This window comes from Ambystoma mexicanum, chromosome 4p (genome assembly GCF_040938575.1).
Source record: "Ambystoma mexicanum isolate Mex_15411 chromosome 4p, UKY_AmexF1_1, whole genome shotgun sequence".
In the NCBI taxonomy this organism is placed as follows: Eukaryota; Metazoa; Chordata; class Amphibia; order Caudata; family Ambystomatidae; genus Ambystoma; species Ambystoma mexicanum.
The window spans coordinates 302,804,018-302,821,249 of NC_090927.1; the positions used below are offsets into that span (position 1 = coordinate 302,804,018).

General features: G+C 47.5%; 1 protein-coding gene across 6 annotated transcripts in view; it reads left to right on the plus strand.

Moving 5' to 3' along the window:
* Positions 1-17,232, plus strand: part of ITSN2 (intersectin 2) — a 2,589,317-nt gene that overhangs the window by 2,565,609 nt on the left and 6,476 nt on the right. For all 6 annotated transcript variants that reach the window (XM_069605851.1, XM_069605856.1, XM_069605854.1 and 3 more), the window contains 2 exons: positions 5,668-5,751; positions 11,962-12,135. In XM_069605851.1, coding sequence (XP_069461952.1) covers positions 5,668-5,751; positions 11,962-12,135 — 258 coding nt within the window. The remainder of the gene's footprint in view (positions 1-5,667; positions 5,752-11,961; positions 12,136-17,232) is intronic.

Here is a 17,232-nt window from a genome sequence, read left to right on the forward strand (position 1 = left end):
CCCACTGACAACCCCAATACGTCAGTAACCTCCAGACACTGCCCCCCCAACCTCCCTTAAATAATCCAGGCATTTCACCCTCCTGGGTCCCCTCCCCCGCTAAATACCCCAACTCCTCAGCTTCCCCCTCCCTTACTATATACTGAACTTAGGCTTTCGCTTTAGGGATTGCTATGAGACCAGCCCTCCGCCTTAACCCAACAGAATACGTGGTTGCCCCAATGCACACAGACTGAGTACAATCCTGCTTAGATATCATACATTATTAAAATTATATGCTCAGGCATCTTAGGATCAGCCATTGTTCACGCGTAGCTGGGGATTCCTTGGTAACGTTCTATAAAGGCAGTAGCCTCTTCAGGGGTTTGAAAGAAGAGTGCTCGCCCTCATGTTCAATGCGCAGCTTGGCCGGGAAAAGCATTGCATATCGTATGCCTCTATCCCGTAGTTGTTTTTTAACCTCACTGTATGTCCTTCTGGAGGCTTGTACTTTATCGGAAAAGTCTGGGAAGAGTCTAATCATGTTACCTTTATACGACACTGTCCCCTTTTCTCGTGCCCTACGGAGGGCTAAATCTCGATCACGATAGTTCAACATGCGAGCTATAATTGGGCGGGGTGGGGCGCCTGGGATCGGCTTCTTTCCACTGGGTATCAGGTGGGCTCTTTCGACTATATACACCGATAAAAATTCCTCCGATCCCAGCGCTTCTCGCAGTATTTCTTCCACTGGCAGTTCCATATTTCTCTGCTCCACCGTTTCTGGAATTCCAACAATCCAGAGATTGTTCCTCCGCGACATGGATTCCAAATCGCCCTGTTTATCAGTAAGTTGTTTCAGTGTTCGCTGCATCCTTGTCCGTTCATTGGTGGCTGACGCAGATTTGTCTTCCACTCTGGACACTCTTCCATCAACTTCTTCCAGCCACTCGCCATGTTTATCCATGCGAACCTGCATGTGGTCGACTTTACAGGTGAGAGTATCTAGTTTGCTGTCTAGGGACTGTAGACTGGACTGCAATTGATTGAACATCACCTTAATGTCTTGGAAGGCCTCTTCTGGATCCTGAGATATCGCCAGATTCGGGTCCTCCTGGGAGTCTTCCATTGATTTGTTGTTTTTCGCTTGGGAGGGTGGATCAAAGTGCAGTTTGGACTGCTGCTTACCCCCTTTGCTGGGCTTGGACATTTCGGTTCCCTGGAAAACTGTGCCAGGTGGGTGCTCTGTAGCAGTACGACGCGTGGAGCGATATTCGTTCCTGCTGGTAGGTATCGCACCTCGCTTCCATGAGTTTTTATGATCCCCACGTTGCGATGTCCTGAGACGCACCGCAAGGGTTAATTAGCAGAAGTGAACAGGTATCCACTGTTTGTTCAGCCTCAAACCACCCATCTAATGGTATGGCCTCCCACTCCACTGGCTCAGCAGCCCTTTCTCATCAATGTTCTTAATGCAGTCCCTATTCCTCAAAGGGGGTGGGGGGTGTCGGAGCTCCCTCCGATTCCTGTTCTTGCGGATGTGTGGTGTGGTGGTCCACGTGTTCACCAAGGTATTGCTCAGGTGTATCCTACTCACACCTCGCACGACCCCTCTGTTTCACTCAGTGCGGTTGCTGTGGTGTCCTTCGTCGGCCCCAGTGTTCTCAATAACAAGCTGGAATTGTAAGTCCTTGCTGCGCGGTTACATGCTATATTGAATTCGGGCACTATCCCGATCTGTTGGGCTGTGGAACCGTGATTCCAGGCGCGATCGCGCGGGCCAGACCGCATCTGCAGGTGCAGCGCCCTCCGGGTTCTCATTTCTTATGGAGCTTGTCTGGGTGTGTTGTCACACAACATTTATCGTGCGGGAGCACCCACACCTAACCTTACCTTATCAGTTAGGTTCTGATCCGAGCTTGGTTACCTCTGGCACCTGCAGCATGCAGCTGGATCCAGTTCCAGAAGGGGACTGGGCGCAGGTGGACACCGTGGCCAGCACGTTTGTGTATGGTTCTTTGATGGTCCCTGGTGTTTCATAGAGCACAGTAACCTCCAGCGGCAGCAGGGGCTCCAAGAGTATATTTTCAGTTGTTTCCTGCTAGTACTTGGCAAGGAGGCCCACGATCTGTGGCACTGGGCTGTCGCCCAGGGGATGTTTCTGTTACCCTTCCACATGGCAGGAATAAAATACACCATCGCCGACTCACTCAGGGAGCTGCGCTCGTGCCACGAGTGGGAACTACGCCAGGATCAAGTGGATCGACTCTTCCAGCGATGGGGCAAACCCCAGATCGACCTGTTCGCGACGGCGACCAACTCCAAGTGCCAGAGGTTCGCCAGCAGGTTTCCCCAGCCAAGGAGCATGGGCGATGCTTTCTCGTTCCCCTGGGACGGCCTGTTCCTGTATGCGTTCCCTCCGTTACCGTTTCTGCTCCGACTCATCAAGCAACTCAAGAGGTCCCGGTGCAGGAGGATCCTCGTCGCACCGGCGTGGCCGAGACAGATCTGGTTCCCAGACCTTCTGGACCGGTCAGCGTCCCCACCGATCAAACTGTCGACGGACGCAGATCTTCTCTCCAGAGAAGGAGGCGCCATCCTTCATCACGACCCGGGGTCGCTGATCTTGCAGGCCTGGCTCCTGCAGCACTAGAGTTTGGAGGGTACGATATCCCGGCGGACTGCAAAGAGGTCCTTGCAAAGGCCAGGGCGTCCTCAACTCTCAAGTGCTACGGACACAAGTGGAAGAGGTTCTCTGTCTGGTGCCGTGCACAGAAGATTAACCCTCTACGGATTATGGCCCCTCAAGTGCTACCGTACCTACTGTCGCTGGCCAAGGCGGGACTGGTGCATGCTTCCATCAAGGTACACCTAGCAGCGATTTCCCGATACGCAAGAACTACAGGACGTCCATCCCTGTGGTCTCATCGCCTGGTGAAGGAATTTTGAAAGGACTGTTCCGATCGTTCCCCCCGGTGAAGGCTCCGGCCTCGGCGTGGGAGCTCAACGTGGTGCTGACCAGGCTCATGGGGGCGCCATTCGAGCCTCTGCATTCGCACCGTTGAAGTTCCTGTCATGGAAGACAGCATTTCTTGTGGCCATCACCTCCGCACGACGAGTGGGAGAGATCCAGGCCCTATCTTACAAGCCTGCATACTTGACTTTTCACGAAATGAGGGTGGTGCTGAGGACGCACCCCTCCTTTCTGCCCAAGGTGCCGTCGGACTTTCACCTCAACAAGCCCTTGGTGTTACCAGTTTTCTTCCCGTCGCCTTCGTCACCGGCCGAGAGGACTTCGGAAGACTTCGCAGCTGTTTGTGAATTTTGGACCTGCACATCAAGGGAAGACTCTCTCGAAGGCTTCCATTTCCAGATGGCTCTCCGGCTGCATCATGCACTGTCACCAGTTGGCAAACCAAGAACCCATTCGACCAGAGCGATCGCTCATACCATGGTGTTCTTGTCTGGTGTGCCCCTGCTGGACATCTGCAGGGCTGCTACGTGGAGGTCGACGCACACCTTCACGAGATTCTACTGCATCGACCGGGATTCCAGGGAGGAGTCCAGAGTCAGCCAGGCAGTGCTGCACAACCTGTTCGCTTAAGGTGAGCCTGGTGAGGAGGTAAGAGATACTTAATGTTGAGTTTATGTAATGATTAATGTTGAGCCTTGCCACCTCCCGTGGTTGTGCATGTGTGTACTGCTATGTATTCTTATATTCATGAGCCTGTGAATCCATGCCAGACCCCATGCTGGAGAAGGAACAAGTTACTTACCTGTAACTGTTGATCTCCAGCATGGGTTTGGTATGGATTCACATTCGAACCCTCCCTCCTACCCCGCTGCGGCTCTTCACTTGGTCATACTGCCACTTTACATGCTACCAAATCTGAGGATGGCTGCCAGGTGCGGGGCTTAGGGAGAGGGCCGTCATTGGCTTGGGGCAGTATGACCCAGAGACCAGTAATTGGTTACTACTAAAAAAGATAGATCAGAAACTAAACTGATAGCAATTTCTTTCTTTACCAAGGATTCCCAGCCTGACAACGGGGAATATTCATGAGCATGTGAATCCATGCCAGACCCATGCTGGAGAACAACAGTTACAAGTAAGTAACTTGTTCCTTACCTGCGTGATGATAGCAAATTTTAAGGTCCCCTCCATGCAATTTGTGGTCAGTAACCAGCTCACGGCATGGTTTCCAAAGATCCCCTCTATTCAATTTGTGGTAAATAACCAGCTCACAGCATGGGTTCCAATCAGGCGGGGTGCTCGCCAAGGTTGCCCTTTATCTCCGCTGATCTTTGCCATGGCAATGGAACCGCTGGCAGATCTGATTAGGCAGGATACAGGGATAGACGGCAAAAAGGGCACCAACAAAGTTGCGTTATATGCGGATGATGTGCTGCTATTCATGAGGGACACACGGACGACACTGCCTAGAGTGATGTCAGTGCTCCAAGATTTCGGAGAGGTATCAGGGTTTGCTATTAATTATTCCAAATTTAAAGCCTTGAACATCACAGAGAGATCGGGAGATATTACGATTCTACACGGGCCATTCCCGCTGGTTTGGGAGGAGGAGCTTGAATACCTGGGGATAACTCTGACAAAGGAATATAAAACACTCTATGGGGCAAATATTCCCCTGTTATGGAACCGGTTACGGGAAGATCTGAAGTGATGGGATTCGCAAGCACTCTCGTGGCTTACTCGGATAGCTGCAATAAAAATGACACTATTACCCCGCCTCTTGTATGTTACGAGTTCGCTCCCGGTTGGAATCCCAACGCACATGTCAAAAATTGTACAGTCTGAAGTCCTTTCTTTCATCTGGCATAAGAAGCGCCCAAGGGTTCTCAGATCGGTCATTTGTTGTCCACCAAGGCTAGGGGGGTTTGGAGTGCCTGAAATCAAGCGGTATTGACTGGAATAGGAATAGAACATTTTACCCGTCCTAGAAAATGTGGGGGGAAGGCTTTTGGGGGTGCAGGAAACACAATTGCCTTCCTGGTAACTTGGTGACTTTTCCCAGGGGACATTTTCACATGGAGCCCATTCCCTGCTGTCACATCCCCTCTGTTTTCTCTGAATATTCCTAGTTGTGACTGAAAGTATCCCAGGGACTCTCTCAGGTAGGCAGTGATATATAGAGGATGCTGTCGCTTCTGGGCAGGCTCATGTGACAACTTTGCAAGACTTGGCATAACTGGCACCACCTTGTGCTTTGATCAAATATAAATGTTCTCTGATCCCAGACTGGCAGGTGGGCTTTTTCTAAGATGCAAGAATCGGAAAATGAATGAAAATATCCATCAGAGCTCAAAGCCACCCAGCATACATAATGTCTTGATTGATTAAACCGGATGTATGCATGATCTCCTACATCTCTTATCCAGAATTCCGGTAGCTGTAGCTCCACAAATGAGCTCCAGTGATATTGGTTTCTGTTGTACTGTTGACTATTGTGCATCACCTTTACTGTGCATGCCACCTGGAAGCTCCAAAGGTTTTCCTGAGCTAAAACCTTGCAGCTAAGAACATTTTACAGGATGAAGAATCAGAACAGCAACAACAGTATTTATCAGTAGCATTGTTACCCTAGAGAGATTACCTATTCATGTACAGTATGTGAACATCTCTTTAATAGCAGGTGCATGACCACTTTTTACTTTTCCCCCTTCCAGCTCGCTCCATGAAATCTTCAGGGATTGGACGTCTAATGGTGCATGTAAATGAAGCAACCGAGCTGAAAGGATGCAAATCTAATGGTAAAGTCTGTGTTCGTTCTACGTTCGAAAGATACAAGAAGGTCCCATAGAAATGGTGCAGCAAGACCCAGCTTTAGTTTAAAAACCAAGTGACCTAATTTGGAGTGAATTGTTTGATCTATAACAGTTAGGCCACTTGATTGTCTGTAGCTGAAGTGTGGGGCAATGTAGAGAACCAGTGAAGAAAATAAGAGTGATGTAGGAGATATTTGCATATGATAAGTTATAGTATCTTTCCTCAGTTGGATGTGAGGATGGGACACATTTTGAGCATTTTAACTTTGCCCAGCATTAGAACTGGACATAAACATGTTCATGATCGCCATTAAAGACAATCACAGGTGTTTTTTTGAAGGGACGAAAATTAAGATTTTGCTAAAGGAAAGCTGAGAAAAGGTCTGGTGGTGAATGGGAGAGAGGCCATATAATATGAAGGCAGTCCTCGCTAATGTCGCTAATGAAAGGCCTGTTGTTGGTAAAGAAAGAGAAACGAATACAATTTGACTCAGGCAGCAAACCAGCTTTGCAACAAGAAGCAAGTGCAAGGCCTACAATGGAAGAAAATGGCCAGACAAATTTAACACAGAGAAAAATGCCTTTCAACAGCTTCCAGAGATCCTCTTGTGACTGTGGAATACTGGTTCAGAGTTGCAGAGTGAGTCCTATCTACAGCATAAAGGCCTTTATTGTTAGAGCACACATTTCATCCAATGAGATTGAGGCTAAACAAGGGAGAGTATATATTTTGTTAGTTAATTTAGTATCATTTAGGGGAGGGTCTGAGTTCTAGTCAGGCATATGGGGAAAATACACGATATACATATTTTCAAAGAAGTAATAGCAGAATGGGGGTGACAGGTCCACTCCCATTCTTTTGGCTCAAAGACCAAACGCTGATCATGGCCAACAGATAGTGGGTTTGGAAATTACTAGCTACTTAATAGCAATGTCAAGCGAAGTTAAGATATGAGCTCTAGATCAGAGAAGGGAGGTAGTAAAAATACCATTAGCTGTATTACACACAGTGTAGAGGTATTGTAAGTAATGGATGGAGCGAGACCTTGATGACTAACCTCAGATAGTTGATCAAATGCTTATTTTCTCACATTTAACAATTAACACTACAGTGATGCTGATTGTAACAGTGTGTACATTATTACTCGGTTCAATATGTTTTATTGTGTTTTCTTTGGTTAAACAGGTGTACAGAATTGAAATACATACATGCTTTGTTTTATATTAGAAAATACAAAAAGGGACAAAGGATATTCAAAATAAAATCCAACTTTATAGTATATATGATATGATATGATAGGATATGTCATTTATAACGCGCCTAAACACAAGTGTTTCAAGGCGCGACGAGGCAAGGGAGGGGGAACAAAGTTGTGAGGGTAAAGGGAGAGGGGAAAGTGCAGTACATGGGATAGTAGAATAAATAAGATAAATAAAAACGGCCTGCTGGTGGCAAGTGCAAGGAAAGTGCAGACATAAGTGCTAGTAGGGGGGACTGTAGGGGTACAGAAAACAGTCCACCGGTGCAGGGGTTGCCAGGGAAGCAGTGCAGTTGTGCAACTGGCGGGGCCTGGGCCCGAGGTCAGAAAGGGTGGCCAGGTAACCAGTGCAGTTTCAGCCAGGAGTTCAGCAGGGGAGAGGGGGAGAGAAAGCAGGAGCAAAGAGGAAGGTTTTGAGGTGCTTCCGGAACCGGAGATGGTTCTCCTCAAGTTTCAAGGAGGCAGGAAGGCTATTCCAGAGGGAGGCCCCTGCCGAAGAGAGAGATCTACCACCAACTCGTTGCTTGGAGAAGCGACAGACCCTGAGGGAGTTGGAGGCGGATGAGCGAAGAGCTCGAGAAGGTAGATATTTAGGAAGAGAGAGTTGAAGGTATTGCGGCCCCAGGCCCCAGAAGGCCTTGTGGACAATGCAGAGGGTTTTGAACTTAATGCTCGCAGCCACTGGGAGCCAGTGCAGAGATTTCAGTCCTGGAAAGATACGATCCCTGGGCTTGAGGCCAAGGACAAGTCTCGCAGTCCTGTTGTTAGGGAGAATTCTCATTCTAGGGCCAATTCCCCTTACCTATAGAGTCCCCCAGTAGTTTTGCTGGATTTGAAGGGTTTGTTTCTTTTTACCTGCTAAGAGTGAGACTCTTTTTGCCCACTCTTGGGCATTTTTGCTATGTGTGTTCTAGGCTATTTTTGTGTTTAATGCCTATAGGATTTTCTCTCCCCCATAGGAACCATCTTTATTGACATATGTTACACAGCACCCGCAGTGATGCAGGGGTGTCATAGTGACCTCCAAACATAGACTCCATACCCTGGGACTGACTACTGTCTCCCAGGGCATGTAAAGTCCCAATTGACTTTACTAGTCAATTCTTATGAACTTAACCAGTACAACCCATCTTACTATAGAGGTACTGGAAAGGGTTAATAGTTTTTCCCTTAGCTTCATTTTCGAGGGGGTACCATAAAGTCCCTGTCTCTAAAGTTTCTGGCTGGTGGCAGTGGTTACTACCATAAATATTCGACCGCAAATATTTTCCTATGGGATTTTCCCATTGTTCGAGGCTAACACTTTTTCTGACAGCCTCAAACATACCGCCAGTCTATTTTATTATTAACTTTACTCCGGTAGGTTTTATTTGCCAGAACTTTAATATAAATTCTTTCTTGTGTCTTACTCTAAACTCCTAACCCAGGTCGGGGATCCTTTGTTCGTCCTTTTGGCGGGCTTCTGACAAGAAGCCCTCCTTTCGGCGCCACTGAGTCTGGGGTGGGTCCATTGTGTGGGAGGGGGAGTAGGCCCTCTGGACAGGGTTGCCTCCACAACCCATGTTGCACTCTATCCTGATAGGCTGGAGGGTCTTCCGCCAAGATGACCACTCCACTGTGTGAGTGACAGCTAGGCTGTATGAATGGGGTTCTTTTTGCATAAAAGCAGGGTCGTGAGGACTGGAAGAGCAAGACGTCACCACTGGAACTACGGAACCGAAGGGGAGAGAAGCCACGGACATCTTCAGCACCTGCACCACCGGTGAAGCCCTGCTGCAGCGTCTCACCACTTTTCTTCCACACGACGAGAGGAGATCTTCTTTGCAAGAGCCTTCTTCCCTTGAGCTGGTGGGACCAACCAGTTTACCAATCGCTTCCTCGGACCTGCCTTGGACGAATCGCCAGTGCCCAGCACTTGGAGGCCGGATAGCCAGCCAGCCATCCACCCGGACCGCGATTTAAAGGAGCATACCTTTTTTTCATTTGACAGCACCGCGGCTGGTTTCATCCCTTGGTAGTGCAGTAACTCGAACCTTCCTCCACGACGAGAGCCTCTCTTCCTCTGCTGGATCCCCCGAATTGCATGAACTACCGGGAACAACCGCCACCGAAGGCGCCACTTCTTCATTTATAGGTTTTTTATTCCGCCAGGCCTCCCTTTCTGCGTGGTAGCCCTAAAGGTGTTTTAAATCCTTTATCTACTTGTTGGGTTGGCCACCCTTTCGTCTAACTTTTTCTTTCGCCTTGCATCTACCTTTTCAATATTCGTTAACCAAAGACTTGACTGCAGCTACAAGAAAATGTTTGCTCATATGCTCTTGGTCCTCTACCACTGACTCTGGCTCAGGCCTATTGACTCTGGCTGATTTGTTAGATATGCTCTCACTAGATTGATTCTCAATGAGAAATGTGTTGATACACCTGAATCTTCTAAACACCTCTTCCTTCCTACTGTTTTAACTTGTGAAGTGCCATTTTGCTCAGTTTTCAATTACTTATCTTTCTGCTAAAGTATTACTGTGCGTTACTTGTTTACAAAACTTCAGGGAAGTGTTGCTAGGGGGTGTCTGAAGATATTTCGGTTTAACTTGTGCTTTCCCCCCCTTTCACTAAATTGCTAGGGTGCTATTTGTAGTTGGTTTTCACTGTGCCGTTTTGCTCAGTTTTCACTCTACCTCAAACTTGTCTACAATTGACTAGGGAGTTGTATATACTTTCCTTGACTAAACTTAACTTACTTTAATAATTGTGATTTATGTGTTGAACTAGATGTGTATAAAATAAATCTATATATTCTCTTTTTAATACAAAGCGTTGGTCAGCGTTTCCTTGTGCCATAGTACTGTAATACCTATTGTGTAAACCCTGAATACTGCTAATCTCCCTCTTGAGATAGGTCTGACTGCTTAGCCACAGCTACCAACTAAATCTTTGTGTACAGACTGATATCAAAGGGGATGTTTTGTGCTCATACGTGTAGTCTTAATCTTCTGTAGTGCTCCGTAAGGGAACTGCACAGGATTCTGCCTAACACCTGTTCTGGATAAGTTGCAGAGGGCGGAGAGTAGAGGCAGGCAGATTTAGATAGAGGCTGTTACAGCCTAGAGAGAACCAGGGCTCTGGAAACAATGAGCTTCTGGGGGAAGGAGAGGAAAGGAAGAATACCTCTAAGGAGGTGCAGCTGGTAGTGTGACTTCTTAGAGACGTCAGAGATGTGAGGAGAGAAGGAGAGTGTGGAGTCAAAGATGACCCCAAGGTTTTTAGCCTTGCAGGTGGGAGCAGGAAGAGGGCCAAGAGAGGCCGGCCAGAGAGCTGCAGGGAAGGAGGAAGTGGGTGTGCCGATGAGTAGAATCTCAGTCTTACTGGCATTTAGGCAGCGGTCATTGGCGGCACACCACTCCTGGATAGCAGAAAGACAGTCAGAGATGAGGGAAGGAGAGGAGGAGGCCGAGCGTAGCCTGAAAATGAGCTGGGTATCATCCGCATAGCACAGAAAATTGGGGCAGAGAGCGGCGATGCGGTGGGCAAGGAGTGCCAGGTATTGGTTGAACAGTCAGGGAGAGAGGTTAGATCCCTGGGCGACACCACAGGTAGAGAAAAAGATATGAGAGAGGAAGGAACCAAGTTGGATCTGGGAGGGTCGGTCAGAGAGGAAAGAAGTCCGCCACGCCAGAGCCTGACCAGTGATACCCAGGTTATCACGGAGACGGTTGCGCAGGATGGCATGGTTGACAGTGTCGAAGGCAGAAGAGAGATCAAGCAAGATGAGGACGCACAGGGTGTTAGAGTCAAGGTTGGAGAGCAGGTCTTCACGGAGTGCAGTGATATGAATTTGATATAGTAAAGCATTAAAGAGAAAGAAAAATGAAAACACATATATTCAATAGATTGAGATAAGTGGCAATCGACAAAATGACAAGGATTCTAAAATGTGAGAGTTTCAATACAGGGGATAGTGGAATATTTGAAAAGGCCCATGTTAAGTGAGGCTTACTAGCGCAAAGTGAAATATGTCAGCATTTTTACAGCAAAGTTCAGTGACGCCTCTCACCTTGTGCTAGGTATTCTTGGGCAAGAAACCATGGATTGGTGGTTGTGTACTTGGAATCAGATGTAGCGCTTTTTTAATCACACCTCTAGGTCTAGCAGATTAGGTGATAAGAGATCATCATACTGTCTTTGCATATGTCCAGAGCGGCATAGTGGTCGAGATGTCAAACATTTTTGCCAACGTGTTGGATATCCATTACTCCAAAGGCACGGGCACAAAGATGATGCATGTTGTACACATCTCAGTGTCAAGTTTTCAAATGGAGGCAATTTTGGCATGGACAATGGTGGGTTTGAAAAATAATTTGTATTGTTTTATAAAAACCTCTTCACAATTAATTTTTATCACAGTTTATATACAACATTTCTTTTTAAAAACATGCAGTATCCATCAGATCAGTGCATCATATCAAGATAGAGAAAGCGAAATAAGACTACACATTCTAAACACCTATTCAATAGTATTATCCCAAATTTAAAATACCATCGTCTAAAATGTATCACTTTGACAGTGCTGATAGAATTTCGGTCAAGACTCTACACAGTTTTTAAACTAGTGAAACGCTGTTCCCCTCTTGCAATCTGGACCAAACACTTACATCACCATCTTAAACATTTAAGTATATTGTATCTTTGAAGTATTGGCAGCAAGACCTATGGAGAGACTTATGGAATGGTGGATTTTAGAGTATGCTGTGGATTTTGGTGGATGATGGCAATTGTTTGACATTGGAGGTGATTGTAGGATGTAAATCAGCGCACAGATGGCTGTGAGCTGGGAGCGCTTTACAAGTGCTAAATAAATAAACACATACATTGTTACAGAAATGGGGTGATCTAAAATGATAGTCTCCTTAATAAAATTTTCATTGTTTCTCATGTATAGGAAAGAGCAATCCATACTGTGAAATTAGCATGGGATCCCAGAGTTACACAACACGGACGTTGCAGGACACCTTGAGTCCAAAATGGAATTTCAACTGCCAGTTCTTTGTTAAGGACCTTTACCAGGATGTACTGTGTATCACAGTATATGACCGGGATCAATTCTCACCTGATGGTAAGATCATGCTTTTGTAGTTTGGCTTTTTTGTATTTGGATTATATTCCTGTTCTGCATTGAGGTCATGTTAAAAATATATATATTTCTATGGGGAGCCTGATTGGGGATTGTCCCCAGTCCTGTTCGACTCAGCCCATTGAACTGCCTGTGCCCACGGACAGCGCACCTGAAGATGCAGGAAAAAAGGCTGACTCTGGAGCTGGGACAGGGTCGGCTCACAACTGGGGGAGAGTAAATTGGGATAACCAATCACGAGTGGCTGCAGTTCGGATATAGCGGCTTACATGAACTGCTTCAGCGGATACCCCACAGATGTTGGACTTTGTTTCTCTGCATCCGTTTAGTGGAATGTTAGGCCTACAGGTGTATTAAGTTGGGTGGAGGGGTGACTACAGGGTCCGATGGGGGGAAGTTTGCCAGATGTTGCTGGCCCAGCTTTGTTTTGTGATATGTTTGGGAAGGTACGTAGTAAAGTTTTGCAGGAGTTTTGCGACGGCACAGGGAGTGGTAACAGGAGGTAGGGAGATACACGGGCTGTAGAGGGAGCCCACGGTAGGACTAGGTTTCTCTGGGATGATCGCTCATAGTGGGAAGGTCTTGATGATGACCTGGAATGTCAATGGGCTCTGTTCGAGAATGAAGCGCAGCCTGGTGCTACAATTTCTTAACAGGCAGTCCCCTGATATTGCATTTCTTACTGAGACGCATCTGGCGGGTAGGGAGTGCAAATTTTTTCTGAGATCCAACTACAGAGTGGCGTTCCATGCAGGTTTTTCTAGGGGCTCCCAGGGGACGCTGATACTGATCCACAAGAGAGTCTTGTTTCAAATAGAGGAGGTGAGACCCAATCCCAGGGAACGTTCTGTTTTGGTCAGGGGGGAGCTATGGGGAGCCACTTGGGGCATGGTGGCGGTATATGCACCCCATCCACAGCAGGCTGAGGTATGGGTACTGGGGGGGACTTCTACGATGTGATGGATCGGGTCCTAGATAGAACACATGTAGGCGCTAGGAGTCCAACGCTCCGTACTAAACTCTGCTCTTTCACTACAGCCCTAGGCTATGTGGACTTATGGAGACGACAACACAACAGGCAAGTGCTACTCTTTCTTTTTCTGGGGCACACGCCTCCATGTCAAGGATTGACGATTTTTTTGTTCCTTCCAACATGACCTATATCTGTTAAGTTTTTGGACAGAGGTATATCGGACCACTCCCATTAGTTATTGAGCTTTAAAATGGACAAACCAAGCCCACGGGGCACTGGCCACTAAACACTTATCACTTGGGGGACCCGGAATTTGTGGAAGGTTTATTCACAAGAACTAAAGAATATTTCAACATAAACGCCGGGGCTGTAGACAGCCCCGCTATCCTTTGGGAGGGCTACACAGCAAGGCTGCGCAGGGGGAAGCGCTCTCAATGGTCATAGCCAAGCTCAAGAAACACGTGAAGGCAGTGGAGGAGACTGAGTGGGGGGGGGGTGTCAAGCATAAGAGGAGTGCCTCTCTTCTAGGGCACCAGAAGCCAGATTAGCCTTGTCTACGGCACAAGAAGCGCTGCGTAATGTGGTAATGGACAACGCAAGGGAGGGGCATTGGGTAAGACAAAGCCAGATATATGAATTAGAGGCCAAGCTGAGGTAAAATGTTTTCGTGTTTGAAGAGAAGAGACAGGGGTAGCGGGTATCTGCAGGCCATACAAAATGCCCAGAGGGAGGAACTGACTGAGGACACGGATATAGCGGGGGCCTTCACCCAATACTATGAGGGACTCTACAGTCCCCAGATGGCGAGAATAGCGGAGGGGGTCCTACCACACTGAACCGAGTGCGGCTTTCAAAGCTCAATGCCCAACAGGCCCTGGGACTGGAGGCAGATATATCAGAAGAGGAGATCTCGGCTGCATTCGTGCAGGTACAGACTGACAAGGCACCCGGACATAATGGTTTCCCAGTGGAGGTGTGGAAGCAACTGTGGGAGAGGGTGGTCGGTCCTATGCACCGTCTCTTTATGCAGAGTAGACAGAATGGGTGTCTCTCCTAGATCTCAGAAAAGCCAGTATAGTGGTTCTGCCGAAGCCTGGCAAACCCCCAGAGCAGTGTGCTTCATATCGACCAATACCCTTGATAAATGGAGAGACTAAGATCCTCGCCCGGGTTCTGGCTAATCGCTTATTGGGGGTAATCGGTTCCTTGGTACAACCGGACCAGTGCAGGTTTATGCCGTCTAGATTAACATGGATGAACCTACATAGAGTCCAACTCATCATAGACCAAGCAGCTGAGGTGCCAGTTTTGCTGGCCCTCCCTGCAATAGACTTTAAAAAAACGTTTAATTCTGTAAGGTGGGACTCACTCTGGGAGATCATGGACCGCATGGGGTTTATGGAGGGTTTCCTGTCCTGGGTCCGTTTATTATACACCGCTCCCAAATAGCGGCAATTAGGGTGAACGGTGTTGCCTCTTGGACCTTTGACTTCGGGCAAGGCATGAGGAAGGGTTGTCCCCTCTCCCCACTGTTGTGTTTACGCTGGCCATAGAGCCACTGGCAATACAGCTTAGGGATAGCCCGGGGTGGGAGGGCTTCTGCTGGCCCGGGGAGTCAGGGGGGGAGAAAGACTGGGTCTCACTCTATGCAGAAGACCTTCTAATCTACATGAGCCACCCAGATTTCTCATGCCTGGCAGTGACTTGCATCTTGATGGCATATCAAAGTTTCAGCGGGTTAAAAATTAATTGGCAAAAGTCATCTCACTTCCTGGTACAGGGGAGCGTAAATCCAATCCCACAGGAGTGGCCATATGCGATAGCGACATCAGGCTTCAAATCCTTGGGTATTCACCTAAGCCCGAGCCTATCTGACTTCTCCCAGCTCAACCTCTCCCCGGTTATGGACAGGTTTGGGCTTGATATTGCACACTGGTAAAATCTCCTTTTTAAAATGCTAATGCTACCTACATTGCTCTACATCCTGCAAAATGCCCCATGCCCAATTCCTAGACTAGTTTTGCAGAAATAGAGGGATCCTTGTGCAGGCCTCTTCGGGGTGGGAAGCCACCACGGGTGGCAATGAGAACTTTGCAACAGTCTGGGTGGGAAGGGGTATAGGTTTGCACAACCTGCACAGGTAACTTCGCTGCAGAACTCAGGGTTGTAAATGACTGGTTGCATGGGGATCCAAGGCTTCCCCACATTGCGCCAGAGCACAGCAGAATGAGGGGTCAGACATCCAGACAGATACTGTATGGGGGCAGGGAGTGGAGGGGCTCTCCCTGGGTTGACAAGGTATGGGTGTATGCGCATGGAGACAATCAGATCGGGGGAGGGTGACGATCCTGGACCAGCCCATCTGGCATAATACACACCTGCCTGAGGTGCTGAAGATGGGGCATGTTAGGATAGAGAAGCGAAAGGGATAGCCACCCTAGCAGATGTGGTGGAGGAGGGACGAGTCAGCTCATTCGGGGAGTTGCAAGGGAAATTTGGCCTGCCAGAAAGTGGACGATGCCATGACATGCAACTAGCTCATGCCATTGGTGTCCAGTTTCCCTCCCTGGAAGAGACCCCAAAATGCTCACCTTTGTAGGCCAATCTGTTCCTAGTAGGCATCCCCTCCAACATAACGTCCACACTGTACCAAGTGCTCACTGCCTCCGGTACTAGGAATTAACTAACCTGGGAGCTGTGGGAGCGGGACGTAGGGCTACTGGAACAGGAAGAGTGGGGGTGGAAGCACTAATGTCCCCAAAAGAAGTGGGGATTGCGGCCAAATTATGGTTAATACAGTGTAAGATCCTCCCCCGGGTATACTACTCCTGTACTGCACTGGCTAGGTGGGGCATGTTGGCTAGTGATTCTTGCCTTAGGTGTGAGAGGGAAGGTAGCACATTTTACCATATATTTTGGGAATGTGCACACATTCAGGTTTTTGGGGGGAAATGCATACAAAAATTGTCTGTCATGGTGGGTGGTCGGGTACCTCTAGAACCGAAACTGGCACTGCTGGGAATATGGGAGGATACCGGGTTCATGAGATACGAAAAAATGTTCCTGGCTGTAACACTAGGTCTTGCAAAGAGACTGATCGCAGTATCCTGGGGCAGCTGTGGAGTCTCCAAAACTGAGCAAGTGGACTGCAGAAGTAGAACGATGCTCGTCCCTGGAGAGGCGAGTCTACAGGGCAGAGGCTGCCCTCAAATGTTTTTGAAGATATGGGGGAGATGTGTGGGGGAGGATCCATTGGTTGTGATTTTCTGGCCTGTTTTAAACCCAGCATTTTAATTGGGGGGCCAAATACCCTTCTGGTTTTCCGACTCACTGTGTTTTCCTGTATTTGTATGTCCTTATAAGGATGATTGCATCATGCTTAAGACGTATCAGTTTGTTTATCTCTTTTGTTATGTCGAAAATTCAATAAAAAGAGTGATTAAAAAATATATATATATTTATTCCTGAAACTATACAAAGCCATTTTAATTAAAGGGTCACCAGAGGTTAGATCGATTTTTGCACTTATTAAAATGAATGGGCCACTTGAAAAGGCAACAGAGAGGTTGTGTTTGAAAGTTATTAGATGCTTGCATCAATGCAATATACTTAATCTAAAAGGGAACAGTATTTGGCAGTATGAATTTGTTAGGTGTATGTTTAGGTAAAGTCTATCTAAGGGGGTGGGAAACAGAAGCATCAGTATGCTGAGAAAATGTTAATTTTTATTTATATTGGGTCATGTTCCTATGGGGGGGTAAAAGGAACAAGTACAATATAAGTTACTTGTATTATTGTATTAGAAATAGAAAGTCTCAAATTCGTGACACTCGCAGCCCTCCTCTCTCTCCCTCCCCAATTTATTTTATTTATTTTATTTTATTGCATTTATTACTCGCCCAAACCCTTGGGTACCACGGCGATGTTACAGACAGCTTGGTTAAAACATTTCTTAGAAATTGCCAATCGGGCGCAGTGCATGTGAATACAAAATAATCATACACGAAGACATTTAATGCAGGGCTTCAGTACAGTGATATTTCCTGACTCATGGAAGGGGATTTTAGTCTTGGTTAAATAGCCACGTTTTCAGGGATTTCTTGAAG